The following is a 19745-nucleotide window of genomic DNA, read 5'->3' as shown; positions in this document are numbered from 1 at the left end:
CGTCCTCGCCTTCACTTTCGTCGGAGCTCTCTTCTTCCGACGATACATCGTCTCCTTCTAGGGCCGCCTGTAGCCGCGCGCGTAGTTCGGATTTTCTTCCCGTTACCTTCAACCCCAAGCTAACGAGAAGCGCTCTCAGCTCTTTCGTCCTCAGCTTCTCGAGGTCTTCCTCTCCCTCTTGACTGCGTTCGGCTCTCTGCTTGCTTCTTAGATCTCGCTGGTTTGTTGGTTCTTCGCCACGCTTCGAATCCTTAGGAGTAGATCGACCAGGTTTGCACGCTTTGTTCAACCTGGCAACCAGCACTGATCTCGCACCGGATATAGGCAGATTCATCTGTGCGAGCTTACTCCTCAGCTCCTCCAGCGTCAAATCCTCTTCACCCGACAATCGTTCGTCTTCAACGTTTGCCATTTTATTCTATTCTTTTCTACTCCCGCACAAATAGCTCCGTTAAATCGTATCGTTTCTCTGTCTTATTCAATCCCGGACGAGCCCCCACTTGTAATATCGGAATATATTAATAATGGATTGAAAATACAGATATTAGTTAGACAGAGAAACGATGTTTGATTAACAGGAAAACTAAATGCAACGCTCGTATTTGCAACAAATAACTTGACAACTATTTGGTAACTCTCTCTCTCTCTCTCCCTCTCTCTCTCTCTCTCACTAGCAACTCCAACACTCGACAACACTCGCAACTCAATTCTAACGACTCTATGCTTCGACGTCTCGATCAACTCTGATTCTCGCAACACGCGCACTTTTCGATTCGCCTTGGATAGCGAAACCGTCCTTCTTCTAACGCGTTTTTAAAACGCGAAGGCGCTATCACTTTCTAAAAGCGTCGTCTTTACATTTCCGATGGCCACGGGCACATCCGACTGCCAGATATACAATGTATTATAAGAGTATCATTACCATACTTTTCATGAAAAGAGCAATTTTTCTTGATAACTATACTCTGTAACATAGATTGAAGTCGCTGATTTGATCCCTCTGATATCGTTGTCTTATGAGAGTCTCGCCTGGTCTTGATTGGTTCTGTTGACTCTTATCGTTGTGAAAAATCGATTCGTTGTGTACCTTTTTTGTATAGAGAATTATTTTGTGGTAGAATATAATGTTGTAATATTTGTGGTCTTTACTTTGCTAATTTTGTCACTGAGCCGCTCTTTGGTTCGTTGAGCGATTCATATTCCGCATATATTCCGTACTTGCTTCGCTTGGTACTTTTATAATTTTCGCAGTTACAATAAAAAATTTAATTCTTAACAGATTAAAGATTTAACCTCTTGCTTTATAGTGTACAATAATTTTTTTCTTTTTTTCTTTTTTTTTTTTTTTTTGTATAGGTTATGTGATCCATAGTTTGAGTAAGTAGTACATATATATATATTTACGTGACAAGCTTTCATTTCAATCTATATTTAAGATTAATATTTTATCAGTTTCTGTTCGTAACAACATCGAAGTAGTCAATAAGTTTGAAGAGTATAATTAAGGAAGTTATGAAGCAAGAGGTTAAGAACAAATTCTGAAAGAGGTTATGTACAACTCAGTAGTACTGCTTTACATTACTTTGCGAATTACTTTTCAAGCATAAAAATAGTTTAACAGCCACTTATAGTTACTTCCTTACCATTACATTCATTAAATTCGTTTGATTTTGTAAACAAAATAACCACGCTGACCAGTCTCTCATTTAAAATAGAATTATTTTGTCATATATCCAACAGTTTACTTTCTCTTCGTAAATATTATTAATAATTTTATCGATTTCGTATACTTCCATCCTTCGTATAAGTGACAATGAATCAGAAGAGTTTCATAGCAATATTGAACAACATACAGTCAACTACAACACCATTAGATACATCCACCATACAGTCAACTACAACACCATTAGATAACAGCAATACAATAGATTATAATTTTCTACGTGTCATTGATTCATCATCATCATTTTCCATTTTTTTAGCATATGTAAAAACCATCCAATTTAAAATGTTTAAATAACAATAGCCTATACAATATAATTTTATGTAAAAAAATTGATTATACCGTGTTTTAAAACCGTGCTTTAAAATCGATATTCGCTGAAACAATACATCGCTCTGCGCTTCCAATTTGTTTTCGCACGAAGTATCAGTCCACTCATTGTTACCGTCACCATCTCTACCGTAATCTATATTACTCGAATAAATTCTATATCTTGATTATTTTAACGAACTTCCTTATTTTTTGTTTTTTATGACTTTAATTGGCAATTTCCATAATGTTCTATAACTTGACAATAGACTGATAATATTTCAGGATATATATATACATACATCATGTTTTTGAGGATTCTGTAGTAAAATATATTATAATAAATTATAGGAAAAACAAACTATTTAAGAAAAAATTACCACCTTCGAGTAATAAATTATAGAAGGTTACCAATGTAATTTAAAACTTAAAACTTAAAAATAATCTATTACACGTAACAAAGAAAAAGATTTCTTCGCAAACGGTAACTCGAAAATTACAGCCATTGCTGTAGAAACATAGTTTTACAGGGAGAAGAATTTCGCTAGAAACTCTCGACGATGTCACATCAAGCGAAAATTCAATAAAGCGATTACTAACCATACTACCAGCGGCAATCGTGTTACGGCAATTCGTAAATAAGTTAGTCTTCTATTTGCAGAAACGTCTCTGGCAATATCGTCACACTCTTGATTACGTCGGCGCTATCAAATGGTCTTTGGAAGAAAGTTTTCCATTATCTACTTTTGCCCATGGCGTCGTTCCAACAAATGAATTCGAGTTCTGAATCGCTTTGTCTCGTATTACGACTTTATAACGGTGTTTCTTTAAACTTTAAACGATCGTAATAAATGTATTTACCCTGAATCATTTATAAACTGAACCGGAATATACAATTTTATTCCGCAAAAATCATAAAGTTGAAAGTTAGGAACGAATAACAAATGAATAACCTAGTTTCATTAAAAGGCACGTGGTTAAGGTACGCCAATCCGCGTAATAACTTTGACACTCCAATTATTATAAAATATGTATCCTTAAGGGATTTTTTTGCGCGAATGCAAAATACTTTTCATACGTGCATAAATACTGAATAAATGGGACGTGATTTTCAATATTTCTTTTTGTAGAATTTATAACAAAGTAACTTTTTCACAAATGTTTTCGCTAACATTTTTACAACGTAAATGTCTTCTTTTGTAATTAATAATTTCAACATTTCTCTGAACTTTCTTCGTTGCGATAAAAAAAATATACAAAGCTTATGACGTGCTTGTTTAAAAATATTTATACGGAACAAGACTTTGAATTTGTCAGACCAATCGTCCTAACGAACGAATAAATTAAACGACCCGTAACAAAAAATTATTCCTGTCATTGAGTTGCGTTGAGTGGCGGAAACCATTTATAACACGTCCCATACAGCGTAGATCGCATACACGTCTTAGGATGTATTTTTGGTACTTATATATACTCTATATATATTCTTACTCTATATATACTTATATGTACTCTATATATATTCTCTATCTTAGATATACCATAAAATATTTCGTGAAATCGCGTATTCGTGTCTAATGTCAGGGATTCTCTTTCCACAAGTCCGCGTTTTCTATATTATCTTTCTTCCTTATCAGTAGGCATTCTCACAATTTGTGATTAATACTGCTCGTACAGGAATGTTAGGTTTTTGACGTTGTAAAATTTCACGTGAAATAATAATGCCTATATATTGACTAATTTATCAATTAATTAAATCCGTGTATATCAAGTTTTCTATAATTTACTACTTTCGTGTAACTACAGAAATTTGATGCAATATAAAACTTGATTAAAACAGCGATTCATTAGGAAACGAGAATAATGATGCAAATATTTTTTGTAGCCATTATATAAGATTTCGATCGCATAATTAATCAGTATCAACTTACCGGTCTTTAACGGTAGAATAGAAAGAAGTGCAGGCGGTACAGAGACCGCAATTATGATCACTTTCAGGTAGAATCTCCAACAGTGGTACATCTTCTTAGTCGTAATAAGTCGCGATCAGAAGCGTAAAAGAAGTTTAGCAGTGGCGTAAGTACCGCACTAGCCAGAAGTATCTGCGACAGAAATCAGAATACACTCTTTTTCGCATGGTTGGATCAATTTCGCGTGGGACTAACCTGATTGAACCTAACGCGGGATAATTGTGTTAAGGAAGTGATACATTTACACTGTACATGAGAGTGTGTGTGTAAGGGCCAGAGGGCGTCAAGGTCTTAGTGGAGACAAAAGACTGTTGCCAGATGTTAGAAGAATCTAGGATAGTCGGTTGGCGACAAGCGTGCGTGCAAGACGTTCTTCAGAGTGTAATATAGATGTATAACTGTTGTGTGGGAAATATAGTCAATTATTTGTATTCCCAAATCCTCGAATTTCCTTAACATGGTAGCAGAGCGTGGTTACTAGTTTTGCAAGATATTTAGTGCGTGGTTACGATCTTGCGAGTGAGTTTTCAGTAAAGAAAAAAAAACTTTCAGAGGAACAAAATATACTTCGAGCACGTAGGAACGCTTGAGTAAGAAAAGAAAAAAAAAAGAAGAATCAATTAAAATGGAGGGATCGGAAATCATGATACCTATATTCGATGGCGAGGATTATGGAATGTGGAAGCAAAGAATCACGATGTTTCTCAAATATAAGGAATGCGAGGTTGTTACAACTAGAATGAAGAACGAAAGAGACGATGAAGACTGGGACAAAAAGGATTTGAAGGCGATAAATATAATTTATAGTGCAATATCGAACAGACAATTGGAGTATGTTAGGGAAGGAAAAACGGCGTATGATATAATAAAGAGGTTCGATGAAATGTACTTGAAAGAGTCGACGGCACTGCAGATCGTATGCAGAAGGAGATTGGAAAACATAAGACTGGAGAACTACAGTGATTCAGCATCATTCTTTAACGATTTCGAAAAATTAATAAATGAATTAAAAAGTGCGGGCGCACAAGTAAGTGAGAGGGAAAAGCTGAATTACATGCTGAATACGTTAGCCGAAGAATACAGCTACATAGCGGACATAATAGACGCATTGAAAGAAGAGAATCAAACGGTAGCGTATGTGAAAAATAAAATAGAAATAGCAGAGAAGAAAAATAAATCCAATGGAGGAGAAAGGCAAACCAACGCCTTTTCTGCAAAAAAGGAAGGATGCTTCAGATGTGGAAGATTAGGACACTTTGCGAGAGAGTGTCAAAATGGCGTCCAAGCGGGAAGCAGTAACGGCTATTGGCATGGGCCAACACGTGGTCGAAACAGAGGAAGAGAGAACAAAGGCAATACGAGCAGAGGACGTGGAAACTTTCATCGTCAATCAAGAACCGGCACGGGCGAGCATGGAAACTCAAGAGCAGGCATATGGACAGCAACGGCGCACGCAGCAAACAGCAGTGAGACGAATGAAATAAGTAAGAACGAAATAGTGTGGCTATTAGATAGCGGTTGTACCGATCACATAATTAATAATATAAATTATTTCGATAAATCTATCGACCTAAAAGAACCGGTAAATATATTATATATTCAGGCGATAATAGACCGATAAAAGCGACAAAAGTTGGGAATGTTATAAGTCATTTTGAAGCATTCGGAAAACAAAATAAAATAAATATGAGGAAAGTATTTTACGCGAAAGAAATGTCCGCAAATTTGATTAGTTTAGGTAAACTAACAGACAATAAGAATACGGTTATTTCCAAAGGAAATATTGCGAAAGTAATAGATGAGGATAATATACTTACAGCTGTAGCGTTCAAAGAGAATGGGACATATAGAATAAAAAGTATATTGAAAGGGAAGAAGCACTTAGTAAACAGCGCCGAACGTAGTGGTATGAGTAAAAAGGAAAGATGGCATAGGATGCTAGGACACGTAAATTTTAAATATTTAGAGATTTTGGGTAAAGAGCAGCTAGTGACTGGCATACCGAATGAATTTGAAAAGGAACTTTTGAAATGTAGGGTGTGTATAGAAAGCAAAATGCATAACTTACCTTTCAAAAATAATCGAACTAAGGCTAAGGAAATAATGGAAATTATTCATACGGACGTATGTGGTCCCTTTAAGACTACCGGATTCAATGGAGAAAAATATTTCATTTCATTTATCGATGATTATAGTAAAACAGCTAGGATCTATTGTATAAAATCAAAAGATGAGGTCTTTGATTCTTTCGTACAGTTCGTAAATGAAGCCGAAAATTTAACGGGCAAGAGGTTAAAAATATTAAGATGCGATAATGGTAAAGAATATTTAAATAATCGAATTTATAAATTTGCTAGGGATAAAGGTATAAGAATAAATAATTGCCCAACATACGTACATGAATTAAACGGGACAGCGGAAAGGTATAATAGAACAGTGATGGACATGGCGCGTTGCTTGTTAGCGGAAGCGAAAGTACATAAAAGGTACTGGCCGGAAATAGTTTGTACAGCGGAATAACACCAGCTCAGATAAATGACCCTCTAACTTACCTTTGTCCTCATCGACGTCAGTGATTTTAAAGCTAGTTATAAAGTGCACTTCTCAGCCAGCGTCCACGGCAGTCAATATTATTTAACGGGTCTTAACGCGATGTAAAAAGGGAAAAAGGAGGAAAGAAGGAACAGGGAAGCAAAGAGGAAAAACGAATTTTTCATTTTCTCGAAACTGGATCAAGTTTCAGGCTGCTCGCCAAACTTCTGTAGCTAACTCAGTCTGTAGCTAACGAGACAAGATTAGACAAACCACGCTTTAAAATTCCCACAGAACTATAATAATCCTCGAAATCAATACGATTCGTCGATCCATCGCCTGATTAAAAAATGAGATAGGATGAAGCTCACTAGTCGGCCTTTGAACTTTCAATAGTGATTCTCTGTAAATGCTTGAAATTGACGCTTGGATTCTTTCCGGATTAACTAGCTTTGCCCCTCCCTCCCTTTATCTATTTTCTTAGATCGACTTAGACTGCCACAACATATTATCTTTCTTTCTTTTCTTTTCTTTTCTTTTCTTTTCTTTTCTTTTCTTTTCTTTTCTTTTCTTTTCTTTTCTTTTCTTTTCTTTTCTTTTCTTTTCTTTTCTTTTCTTTTCTTTTCTTTTCTTTTCTTTTCTTTTCTTTTCTTTTCTTTTCTTTTCTTTTCTTTTGATCTTTTAAAGCCCTAAATCGCTGGCTATTTTGTATACTATATATTTTGTACACTCAATTACTCTGTAAGTCATAAGTACATATGTTTTACAACGTTATTTGTCATATTTCAGTTAAACCCCAGAAAAGCCAGAAATATATTTGCAGCGTGTTTTAACGCGTCCCTGGCAAAGATCTCAAAAACGAGTTGCGACACAATTTAAAGCGACAAATAGCACCGCGTATCTCGTTGTGGTAACACACGGTTCGCCAGCTTTTTAAAAGCGCTCTCCGTTTGCTTTTTCCTCTCTTCTCTTCCCCTGTCTCTTCGTTTTTTCTTAACGAGCAAAACCATTTTCGCGAGGACGAGAGTACGGAAATGACGTACTGGCAATTTTGTTTTGTGATAATACAAGCAGCTCGGTTTCAGTGAATTAAACTTGGCCCCAAGCTTCTACTTATCCCCACCTTCCTTTCCTTTATTTTCCCTTCTATATCCCGTGTTACTCGTGAAGACGAACAATGGTTCAGATAGATGATAGGCAGATTTTCGAGAACTAAATAAATATACGGTCGCGGATCGGTATCCTTTACCCCTCATTGCGGATCGAGTCGCGAGATTGCAAAAGCGAGATATTTTATTATTCTGGACATGGCCGGTGGGTTTCTCCAAATCCCTATTCATCCTAATTCTAGGAAGTATACAGCATTGATTACCCTCGATGAACAATTTGGATAATAAGTTGTTGTTTTCTTCGAATTCTTTTGTGCCTTTGTTCGATCCATTCTAAGTCGATCTAAGAAAATAGATAAAGGGAGGGAGGGGCAAAGCTAGTTAATCTGGAAAGAATCCAAGCGTCAATTTCAAGCATTTACAGAGAATCAAGCGGGCTGGTTAAGGTCGTGAGTTGAGCAATTATCCCGCGTTAGGTTCAATCAGGTTAGTCCCACGCGAAATTGATCCAACCATGCGAAAAAGAGTGTATTCTGATTTCTGTCGCAGATACTTCTGGCTAGTGCGGTACTTACGCCACTGCTAAACTTCTTTTACGCTTCTGATCGCGACTTATTACGACTAAGAAGATGTACCACTGTTGGAGATTCTATCTGAAAGTGATCATAATTGCGGTCTCCGTACCGCCTGCACTTCTTTCTATTCTACCGTTAAAGACCGGTAAGTTGATACTGATTAATTATGCGATCGAAATCCTATATAATGGCTACAAAAAATATTTGCATCATTATTCTCGTTTCCTAATGAATCGCTGTTTTAATCAAGTTTTATATTGCATCAAATTTCTGTAGTTACACGAAAGTAGTAAATTATAGAAAACTTGATATACACGGATTTAATTAATTGATAAATTAGTCAATATATAGGCATTATTATTTCACGTGAAATTTTACAACGTCAAAAACCTAACATTCCTGTACGAGCAGTATTAATCACAAATTGTGAGAATGCCTACTGATAAGGAAGAAAGATAATATAGAAAACGCAGACTTATGGAAAGAGAATCCCTGACATTAGACACGAATACGCGATTACACGAAATATTTTATGGTATATCTAAGATAGAGAATATATGTAGAGTACATATAAGTATATATAGAGTAAGAATATATATAGAGTATATATAAGTACCAAAAATACATCCTAAGACGTGTATGCGATCTACGCTGTATGGGACGTGTTATAAATGGTTTCCGCCACTCAACCGCATTTGAATTTGTGAACACGATCGAACAATTGACACGAATTATTAATTCCCGTCTCTACTCTAGTAACGATTTGCTTTGGAACGAGGTCGAATCGTTCTGATTCCGCGCATGATTAACAAATAATTACAGAGGACATCAATTACTTGGATGGTCTTCCTGAAACTTGATCCAGTTTCGAGAAAATGAAAAATTCGTTTCTTCTCTTTGCTTCCCTGTTCCTTCTTTCCTCCTTTTTCCCTTTTTACATCGCTTTGTTTTACATCGCAATTTACATTTATTTGTAAAGTTTGAATCTCCTCGATATTGAAGATGTTGAAGCTGCAAGTATGTATTTCATTTTAATCCATTCGAGACCGAGATTTAATTGTAAGACGATACCTAGGTGTCGGTACGATCTGAATGTTTAGTTGGAATGATTCTGTGTTTTACTCTCTCCAGGGTATCCTTTTCATACTTTGATTTTAAATCGATGACAATCTTAAATAGTATGCTTCATATTTTTAAAATATAAAATTATATACTATGTTATTCTATAATGTATTATGTACAGTTATATATATATATATATATATATATATATATATATATATAATAATTCTATGTTGAAAAAAATATGAAACTAACATGATATATACATTACTACATAAGTTATATATAAAATATGTATATTATATCCTTGCCTACTGACTGATATGAATTTCTTTCGGTCTCGAATGCGTTAAAAGAGAGCGCAAAGAAGTCGAAATTACTTATTGTAATTAGTAAAACGACCTGAGAGGCAGACAGATACAAGAAAGAAGGAATATTATATTAGCGGCATCATCATGTTTTTGCTCTCTTTAAGTCTTTCATCGAGACAGACAATCTACAGGTATTAATCGACCAATTTCTTCAAGCTGATAACTTCGAATTGATGTTTATATATAAGAAGTGTTATGTGTTAATCTGTCTAAATGTTTAAAAGGTGTTATAAATTAAATGTTGTTAAACGATACGTAATTGCCTTTTGATCGTAAATTTTACTATCAAGGGGTCTTTTATGTATGCGTAATCATTGTGAATTATACCAATTTATGTGATCGATATTAAAGGTGTTTAAAAGCATGTATTTTTTTCTATATTATTATTCTCCTATATTATTATCCTATATTATTATAGCATTCCTATATTATTATAATATCCAATTACATGTTGATACACAAGATATACAGATTATTATTTATAACGTTTTGGTTTTCTTAATTGAGTCATTCGTTTAGTACAAATGATAAGAAATTAGTAATAATTCACAAAAAAGGGATATTGCAGTAGAAATATTATAAAAAAACATTTTCTGTTTTAGTGTAGAGTTACTCCTTCTTACAGACAGTGTCGTACAAATCTGTACGTCTCTGAGAAAATGTAGGCATCTGAGCCCTTACTTCCTCAACAACTTTTAGATCTGATAGAAAAAAGAAACATACGAAGTAATAAGTAATGCTTACTAATAAATTCAACAAATACAGAGGAAGATGGCTAAATCGATAAATTAACGAGACTAAAAATTAATTACATCATGGATCTCTCGCTTTTAATTTTAAGCTGTAAATTACCGATATCGGTGACTGCCATATTCTCTTGAGTTTCCAAATCGTAAAGAATCTTTCCCCAGGGATTGGTCAACTGTGTATGTCCCCATGCGACGTAACTTGCTTAAGGAACACGAGCCGGTGATATGCAGGCAACGTATAATTGATTATCATTCGCTCTGAAACGCTGAAGTAATGACCAGTGCAGTGGTCCAGTGGTCATATTGAATGCCGCTGGATATATCAGCATTTGGCAACCTAACCCAGAGAAGCAGGAAATATGAAGCCACCGAATACCAATTAACTTCGTAGTTGCACGGTTCACATTCCATCATTTCTGAATATGCGAGGACAGTCCTCTTATTGTGCTTTTAATTCTTTTATTTGTTTCATTTTCAGCAAATATACTGGTTTTTTAAATTAAGCTTCTTTTTATACAGAGTTACAGATTATATTAATTTTATATAGAATATATTTAAGAAAGATATTTAATTTTTTGCTAGTTAAGTATTGATCGATTAAGTTACTGTACCTTTGTTCCGATAAATGCGTGCCATTTCCTCGAATCTAATATCATAGCAAATGCCAATACCTATTTTGCAGCCCTTCACATCGAACGTCGTTAGGGAGTTACCAGGACTGAGTGAATCACTCTCTCGAAAAGTAATCTTATTAGGAATGTCGATGTCGAATAGATGTACCTAATAACATAAAAATGTGGTCGCTAATTCTATTGCTGCAACTTTTCTAATTTAATATCAAAGTTACCAACTCCTAAACTTTAATTATTTTTTATTTAATAACTGACAGCGTTTTTATCACTTTCTTTTATTAAAGAATCTTATCATTTAATAATGTTTAAAAAGGAGAAAAAATAAGTATAATAATATTTTAAGTATGTGAAAAATTTATACAACAACAAACACATTACAACAAAAATGGGCGTTTCCCGTATCATAACGTATTTTATAAACCGTAAATTATAGAATTGGTTATAGTATACGTATGTACATATGTATATTCCTAAATTATTCCTAGATAGAGTCACTTTCTTCACCCCAATATTTTCAAATTCAAAGCCATAAAGGAATATATTACTTACCTTTCGGTGCTTTGCTATCAAAGTTCCATCGGGACCCCAAATAGTACAGGTATTGTACAATTTATCGCCCTCTATTTCAGGCATCGTACCACCAACTACATAGATGTTGTTTTCTTTAGCTGCGTTCGATGAAGCAACGCTCGTTTCACCATCAGGAATACTCTCGGCGTATTTTGGAAAGTACTCTGCATTGCAATATTTCAATTAATGAAAAATAACTGTCTTTTGTTCCAACCATAAATTAAATTGAAATGTTTGTCAGTTTTTTATTTTTTAAATTATTAAAATAACTAAGTTTTATATTTCGACTTAATTAAATATGCAATTACTTAGCTAATAGTATATATAATAAATCGTTTCTACAGGTTCAAAATGAAAAATGAATATTTAGAAATATTTAATTACGACAATGCTATTTGTGTTAGCATCAGTGGCTTGTTACTCAACGACTTTGCTAGTACTTTTTGAAACATAAAGTTAGTTTTCAATTAACACTTATACTAGAGGCGGAATTATAAATGCAAAATAATTGACAATACTAATTTATAAGTACCTAATTATTAGTATCTTCACAAATATATTTATACAAAAATCACGATAATCATGAAAATGGGGAAATCCTATATTCTCGAATCAATTCACAATTTATTTTGTATATTAATTAGATTCCGCGCTCATCAGTACGTACTCACTGGCGACATCGAGAAAATGTATCGGCAATTCCTCGTACGACCAGAGGATCGGAAATATCAAAGGATATTATGGCGCAGCGCGAGTGGAGAAACAGAAACATATGAGCTTAACACCGTAATACTCTTATCATAGAAATAGAAGCAGTCCTCAATTCCCGCCCGCTAACTCCTATCTCCACCGATCCAAATGATCTCCTAGCCCTCACTCCCGGACATTTCCTCATTGGCGATTCATTAATGTGCTTACGTGATCGAGATTTCAGAGACATTCCATCGAACCGACTCTCCAAATGGCAGCTGGCATAAGGAGTATTTGAACGAGCTAACCAACCGCAATAAATGGAGCAAGGGTGGACACAGCATCCAAAAGGGCACAATCGTCATCCTCGGAGAGGACAACGTTCCCTCCATGCATTGGCCTCTGGGCCGAGTTATCAAGGTTCATCCAGGCGCCGATGGTGTCATCCGGACAGCTACAGTTCAGACGGCAAAGAGCATTTTGGATCGGGGCGTCAAAAGGCTTGTCCCACTGCCAATTCAACCCGATCTCGAGAAACCCGAACAACTAGCCACCGAGACGAAATAAGATGGGAACTTCAACCACACCTCGCTAGTTTGATCGGTACCCTCTCAACGGGGGGAGAATGTTACGCCATGCGGCTTACCATAGGTCATATTCTTAACTATCGATCGCGGCACTATAATGTCGCAGACGGATCGTCGCGTCTGCCCGGCAAACAAACATTGTAGTGGCAAGCGCGTGGTTCATTAAGCAGGGCGACTTCCAGAAACGTCGACTCGTGGCCCGTATTTTACCTCGCAGTAAAAGAATGTGGCGTGATCCGAACGTAGTGGGGGTCGCCTTCCAGAAAAAACGAAAAAAATCGAAAGGCGTTCAGAACTTTTCGAGAAGTCGAACCGTCAACACATGTGGTATGTCGCGCATTACTTATCAACCAAAACGCAGTTACATTTTTTTTGTTCCTTTTATATCTTTCTAGTTAATAAGTTGTTGAAATAAACATTAATTTATTTGTGTTAATTCTGTGGAATTTCATTGAACTACCCTTATTATCATAATCGAAATAAGGGGATCGATCAGTTCGTGGCGTCGATTATTTAACCGTAACGGGAACTTACAACTCTCGTTGACGTGCTATCTCGCGATCGCGTCTCTCCGCGAACGGTCGAAACAAAATGATTCACTAAAAACTGTCCTGAATTCCTAAGAATTTATTTACCGCAAAACTGACAAAGTGTTTATTTAAAAAATGAGGTTGAAGGTAGTCCTTTTCTTTCATTTCATTCATTTTCATTTTCTTTCTTAAGTATGGCTAACACAATATCTAATCAATTAAAATTTTATATTTTCACGTGAAAAGTTTCTTTAGATAATTATTATCAACATGATGACTAACTCTTACGGATTAATACGTGTCTGTAGGGCAATCCGGTGGACTTGATCGGCTTTTTACTTCGAAAGTTGAGTAATCGGTGTCGCTTTCTTACGCATCTTTGAACTGTATAAATGTTTTAAAATTGTTTGATCCAGAATGTACCACACCGGACAATCAAGAAGGCAGGTGCCTTGACTACAGAAAATGTAAACCTCTGCAAGAAATATGGCAGATACAGTACCGTACAGCCACCGATTTTTATAGACGATCAGTGTGCAGATACCAGGGCAATGTTACGATCGTTTGCTGTCCGAACGATCCAAACAAAGAGAAGAGAGAAATTTTAATAAAAACTGTGTACAAGTATAAGGCTTTGCGACCACCATACTGTGGTTTTAGCAACGTCTCTCATACCAGGCTGGTCGATGGTAAACCAGCTGAACTTGGTACGTTTTATGTCTTTCTTTCCGATTAATAATAAGCCATTTACTGCAAAGAATGAACTTTAAAGGCATTAAACAGCACATCAATGTACATTTCAATTAGACTAAATAATAATGCTATGATTTCATCGGTAGTAACTTTACTTATTAACTTGAATTATTTCTTTCTTTTACTTCATGTTAGAAAGAGTATCTTTTTGCTTGAAATAAAAAATTGATATAGGAGTAATAATATGGATAGAGATCAAAAACTGTTAGGGCAGAAATTACACGTTTGAACTTTATAGTTCAGTATAGTTCAAATAGAAATTATATAGAATTATTTAATAATTTGTATTTCACTGGAATAAAAATTTAATTTCTGTCTTTATCAAATCTCTATTTCAGAGTATTTGTACGTATGTACTTATCGTCTGCTGTATGATCGAATATCGAATAGGTAATAATCGTTGTTACTCGTTACGTGAGAAAAAATTATGTATATTCACAACTATGACTATTGCATTTTAGGCGCTTGGCCATGGATCGCTGCATTAGGTTTTCGTAATCCCCGACACCCAGACAAACCACTATGGAAGTGCGGAGGTTCCCTGATATCGGCTAGGCATGTTTTGACCGCAGCACATTGTGCACATATGGATGGAATAGAAAACATACGCAATCATAATATTGCCATTCTTAGATTGGCGGAGGAGGTGCCATTTTCGAGTAAGTCCTCAAATATATATATATGTATATATATATATATATATGCTATTGAGTATTACTGAAGTATCATATCCTGAAATTTCTTACTGTACACATATATTGTGTCATAAAGCGTGTACAATTCTTTCTCATACTTTTGGTCATTCGTTTCCTGCATTTTCATTTATTTTTTTATTTTTCAGGGTACGTATATCCCATTTGTACGAAAGAGCCCCTACGAAAGAGCAACTTCGTCGGCTATAACCCCCTTGTTGCTGGATGGGGAGCGTTAAGATATAGTAAGTGATATCAATTTTATAATAAAATTAAACAGTTCCAGTCTTAAATATCTTTCTTATTTTCTTCGTAGGACGACCACGACGTAATGCATTAATGGTAGTACAAATGCCAGTGATTAAGAACGCCGAATGCAAAATAGCTTGTTCCAAATTTCCTAATGCACCTGATATCACTGATGGTATAATATGCGCCGAACATGCTCAGGGTGGAAAGGATTCTTGTACGGTAATTAAGTTACAGAGTTACTACAAACTATACGGTATCTGAAGACACGTCAATTCGAATTAACATCAAATCGACGTCTTAAACATTAGAAATAATAGATAAACACAATTCAATAGTTTTGCCCACTTCTCACACCTCATTATGGTATTTAATCTAATTTCCTTCTAATCTTAGTTTTGCTCAAAATACATATAACATGTACATTATAAATTGGAGTATTTCAATACACAAATCAATAGAAGATTATTACTGTATATAAGTATAATTTCAATACAATTCGATCGATATATTTCAGTATCTTTGATTAAAAATTTAACGATCCTTTCAGGCTGACCGCGGCGGACCACTGCTGATACAACATTGTATTAACCTCGTATTTAATAGGTATTGTGTCTTATGCTTATAAGTGCGGCACAGCTGGCTATCCCAGCGTTTACACTAGGGTCACATCGTACCTTGACTTCATTCTCCAAGCGATGCAATAATATGATATTACTGTTCCATAAATATCATTGTGTAAAAAACCTAAAGTTGGATTTTCTTATTGTGGAGATCAGAAACAGCACAAATTTGCATTGCTTTGTACGTTACAAATTATAGGCTTAAAATGTACGGAATGTAACTTTGAAACGACACTAATTTTCTACGCACGATAAACCTCCACGACTTAGGTATGTAAAGATGATAAACGTATATTAATTCTATTAATTTGGTAATAATAAACCAACTTTCTGAGAAGTTCTGTAAATTTCGTTTCTGTTGTATCAAGAGAATAATGGAATATTCCACTTAGATCGTATACTTCTTGTATGTACATACAAAATTTTCCGGCTAATCTAAAACACTTCATAAGATAGAGAGATTCTGGAGATTCGGACACAGAGAGTGCATAAAATACAAGATAAGTCTCGTGTCTTTCAAAATTATTTTTTATTCGCTAAAAACGTCCTGTGTACTCATGCAATCACATGCAACCTCGAAACTTCGCTTATTTTTTATCACTTTCCAATTCAATACACTGTTTCTGCATTTTTGACTATATGTAAGAGAAATTTCCATTCAGCCAAAGGTGTACTTACAAATTATAGATTCCTATACGACTCTCGGTAAAAATTTATCCGCACTACAGATAGTTAAAATTTCTGTCGACCGTATTGATCCATCTGCACTCTTCGTATGACGTCAATATCTGTTCAGTGCTGCTGCGTAGGTTTCATTATGTTACGTCAATTCGTTTGTGACCGTTGCGCGAGTAATGGCGCTTTGCAATGGCGATTTGCAGGAAAACAGTGCAGGATGCTGTGATTCGTTTCTTGTGGTCGGAGGTTATGTTTGATGCCTATATTTATCAAAGATTTAATGCACATTATGGAGAAAGTGTTTTGTCACGAAGTGTGTTTGAATGGGCACAAAAGTTCAAAGAAGATCGCACAAGTGTTATGAAAAAACAGCTGGACGCCCGTCCACATCCACGATGACAACATTGAACGTGCTCATGAACTTATGCTCTATGGAATAGACGAGTGACACTGGATAATGTGGCAAATCATTTGCAAATCAGCCACGGCTCTGCTTATGCAATAGTGCACGACAGATTTGGGTTTTAAAAAGTTTGTGCGAGATGGATGCCGAGAAAGCTGATGAAAAGGTGAAGACGACGATGCATTCGTGGTTCGCAGCTCAGCCCAAAACATTTTTTAATGAGAAAATACGAAGGTCCTTCAGCAAATGGACAAAGTGTATACAGAAATTGAGTGATTATGTCAAAAAATGATGTATGTCTTTTTTGACAATTGCTTAAAATAAATTCTACACCGACAGAGCGGGTAACTTTTTACTCACCCTCGTAAGACACTTAAATTTCCAATCTATTATGATGAATAAAAGAGCTTATACTATTAAATCTAATTGTATTTTGTTGCATGAGAGTACACGTGTATGTGATGCACATTACCTTTATATCCCCTTGAACGCTTCAATATTGCGCATATATACTATATTTTGTGCAGCTTCTATAAAATTTTGTATGTTTGTTTAGGCTGCTAATCCAGAGGCTGGAGTACAAAGAAGTGGCACAATGATGTGGGCTGATGACATTTATAATTATCGAGGAATCACCCCTACATTCGCTCAGGTATATATCGTTGACTATAATGTATTTAACATATATGATTGTTAGAATATTAATAATTAATTTTTAATTCTATCAGAATTTTAATGAAACTGTCCCTTGGGAAGGAAGAACTGATACCTTGATATCACGGTTTGTACATCCTATATGTACGACAAATTTTAGAACATTATATAACGAAGAACCAGATCGTCGTGGCCATGTGATGTGAATAAAAGGACTTGAATTTGATGATATTTTTATAATGTTAGATAACATAACTAAGTATCTTCACAGTAAGATAGGATGACATGGTTTACATGATCTTAATGTTGTTCACTTGAGTGATGATATTATAAGGAAAAGTGTAATATCACAGGTAAGATGATTCATAATTTAGAACTACTAACTCATGTATGTATTAAAAATTAAAGAAATATATTAAATTTTATAGGATATTTATGTTTAGTAACCAGTAATTCAGAGATCGGTATTCATGGTTACTATAACGAGGCTGTAGAAACGCACCCTTTCTTCTTTGCAAATGGTCCTGTATTTATGTCTAAGCCGAAACTGGAACCTCTGAATAATTTAGATTTATTCTTGTTATTTTCTAAAATACTTCTCTACAGTATACCATAAGGAATGATACCGTATCGCACCTAATCAAGTGCCTTAAGAAACATCAACAGGATATCACAGTAATCCCTTATCGACTGATATGTAAGTAAAAGTTATGTGTCATTGTTATACACAGTTATTTATCATTTTCTATTAATTCAGTTGTAGCCACTACAATATCTATGACACTGGTAGTAATTATGAGAACAATAATGATGTTCTATAAGAGGAAATGATGATTGGGAACAAAAACTTACAGGTAAGTCAATGTATATGTTATTTGCCATTTGAAAAGAAAGTTACTAACTTAGAATTTTTTGATAAATAATAATTGTGCAAAATATATTGGATTTCAAATTTGTCAAAAATTGAAATTTAAGAAGCATTGTAATAATATAACATTAATATTTTGATTTTTCAGGAGATATCATGCGGTGGATGGATAATATGTAAAAAATATTAAGCAGTATATGAATTTTCATATTGCGTAGAGATAACAAAATGAATTTTAAAAAATGTCGACATGGTAATAAGAAATAGCATCATGACAAAGAATATATAAAGACAGTTTCATTTTTTATAAATAAAAATTTGTTGTTCCAGATTTTGAAATATAGTGAAACGTTTAATTAGTATCTTAATATCTTCAAATAATTATTATTTTAGAATCAATTGTAATTGTATCATACGTACTTTTGAATTCGTGCAAGAACATATGTAATTTTGAAGTAGTTATTATTAGGAAATTGTTAGATGCGAACAGTATGCGAAATGTTAGTATGCAGTGTAATAATTATCAATCAAAACACAAGAATTAAATTCTTGAGGAAAAAATTTCCGGAATTTCTTATTTACACGATTATAAAGAAATCCATAATAAAAAGGAGCTGCTTTCTAATACTTCTCTTCCTTGTAATGCCTATGTTAATGATAACGAGGTTCGACTTTTTGTTTTTAGAGGGATACTGGAAAATTTGAAAGTACAGTACCATTGGGAAGAAAATCACGATATTGAAAACGATATTTGCAAGTAAATTTCCAAAAAATCTGTTTTCAAATTTTCGCTTTCTATTTCACATTAAAAGAAAGGGAGGGCTGCCTTCTTTTTCTGCAAGACAAAACAAACATTCTGAATCTCGTATCAATGAATGATGTCAATGAGTTATTTTTCTTTCCAGATTGAACAATATTCCAGATTTATTCATAATTTCATACTACGCGAAGAATAGACTTTCATAGGTATATAAAGGAAATATTAAGTATAGGAAAACTCTTTTTCGTTGTAGGTGACATATGCTTCACGGTTGAACACATATAAATGAAAAAGTACTCTTATGGAGAAAAAGAATTGATACCTTCGATTGACATTAGATAATGTATATAAACTTATGAACAATCACTATCAGTTTGTATTTTAGGTGCACACGCAGATTTGTTGGAGTTCTTATAAAATGTACTTCCTGTACGAACGTTTTATTCTTCCAAATTTTACGATACTATGTCTCATATAATAACTATATGGATTAAACGTAATATAAATGATCCGAAAATAGACTCGAACGACATTAATTGTCTTTCTATTTATACCAATATCGAAAATACAAGTAAAGCCGGAGCAATAGTATGCAAGAATGGACTATTTATTATTTTAAAGCAAATCATAGCATATTCAGAATGCACAGTATTATC

General features: G+C 34.6%; 2 protein-coding genes across 4 annotated transcripts; one reads left to right on the top strand and one right to left on the bottom strand.

The window, feature by feature from the left end:
* Nucleotides 1–9996: 9996 nt before the first annotated feature.
* On the bottom strand, nucleotides 9997–16492 carry LOC143304388 (omega-amidase NIT2-A-like). Of its 2 annotated transcripts, XR_013061075.1 has the most exons (5): nucleotides 16405–16492; nucleotides 11582–11766; nucleotides 11012–11180; nucleotides 10504–10737; nucleotides 9997–10352 (listed from the first exon to the last, which is right to left on the bottom strand). XR_013061075.1 is itself a non-coding variant. In XM_076626848.1 (4 exons), the coding sequence occupies exons 2-4, from the start codon at nucleotides 11663–11665 to the stop codon at nucleotides 10604–10606; spliced, it is 387 nt and encodes a 128-aa protein (XP_076482963.1). In that variant the 5' UTR covers nucleotides 11666–11766; nucleotides 16405–16492; the 3' UTR covers nucleotides 9997–10603. The 2 variants fall into 2 exon arrangements, 1 of the variants encoding a protein (XP_076482963.1); XM_076626848.1 differs by having other exon boundaries at nucleotides 9997–10737.
* On the top strand, nucleotides 14567–15921 carry LOC143304402 (venom serine protease Bi-VSP-like). 2 transcript variants are annotated; one of them, XR_013061091.1, is made up of 3 exons: nucleotides 14567–14821; nucleotides 15004–15325; nucleotides 15654–15921. XR_013061091.1 is itself a non-coding variant. In XM_076626859.1 (2 exons), the coding sequence occupies exons 1-2, from the start codon at nucleotides 14590–14592 to the stop codon at nucleotides 15105–15107; spliced, it is 336 nt and encodes a 111-aa protein (XP_076482974.1). In that variant the 5' UTR covers nucleotides 14567–14589; the 3' UTR covers nucleotides 15108–15446. The 2 variants fall into 2 exon arrangements, 1 of the variants encoding a protein (XP_076482974.1); XM_076626859.1 differs by lacking the exon at nucleotides 15654–15921 and having other exon boundaries at nucleotides 15004–15446.
* Nucleotides 16493–19745: the final 3253 nt, after the last annotated feature.

This window comes from Bombus vancouverensis, unplaced genomic scaffold (assembly GCF_051014615.1).
Source record: "Bombus vancouverensis nearcticus unplaced genomic scaffold, iyBomVanc1_principal scaffold0033, whole genome shotgun sequence".
In the NCBI taxonomy this organism is placed as follows: Eukaryota; Metazoa; Arthropoda; class Insecta; order Hymenoptera; family Apidae; genus Bombus; species Bombus vancouverensis.
The sequence above is the reverse complement of the archived record's forward strand: the minus strand, read 5'-3'. Positions and strand labels throughout refer to the sequence as shown.

What these genes read in the sequence shown, in the direction of transcription:
- LOC143304388 (XM_076626848.1), bottom strand. Translation starts at nt 11,665, where the DNA reads ATGCCTGAAATAGAGGGCGATAAATTGTACAATACCTGTACTATTTGG. An exon ending in TGATAGCAAAGCACCGAAAG is followed by an intron (nt 11,181 to 11,581) that starts GTAAGTAATATA and finishes TTATGTTATTAG; the next exon opens with GTACATCTATTCGACATCGA. An exon ending in ACGCATTTATCGGAACAAAG is followed by an intron (nt 10,738 to 11,011) that starts GTACAGTAACTT and finishes TCTCTGGGTTAG; the next exon opens with GTTGCCAAATGCTGATATAT.
- LOC143304402 (XM_076626859.1), top strand. Translation starts at nt 14,590, where the DNA reads ATGTATATTCACAACTATGACTATTGCATTTTAGGCGCTTGGCCATGG. An exon ending in GGAGGAGGTGCCATTTTCGA is followed by an intron (nt 14,822 to 15,003) that starts GTAAGTCCTCAA and finishes TTTATTTTTCAG; the next exon opens with GGTACGTATATCCCATTTGT.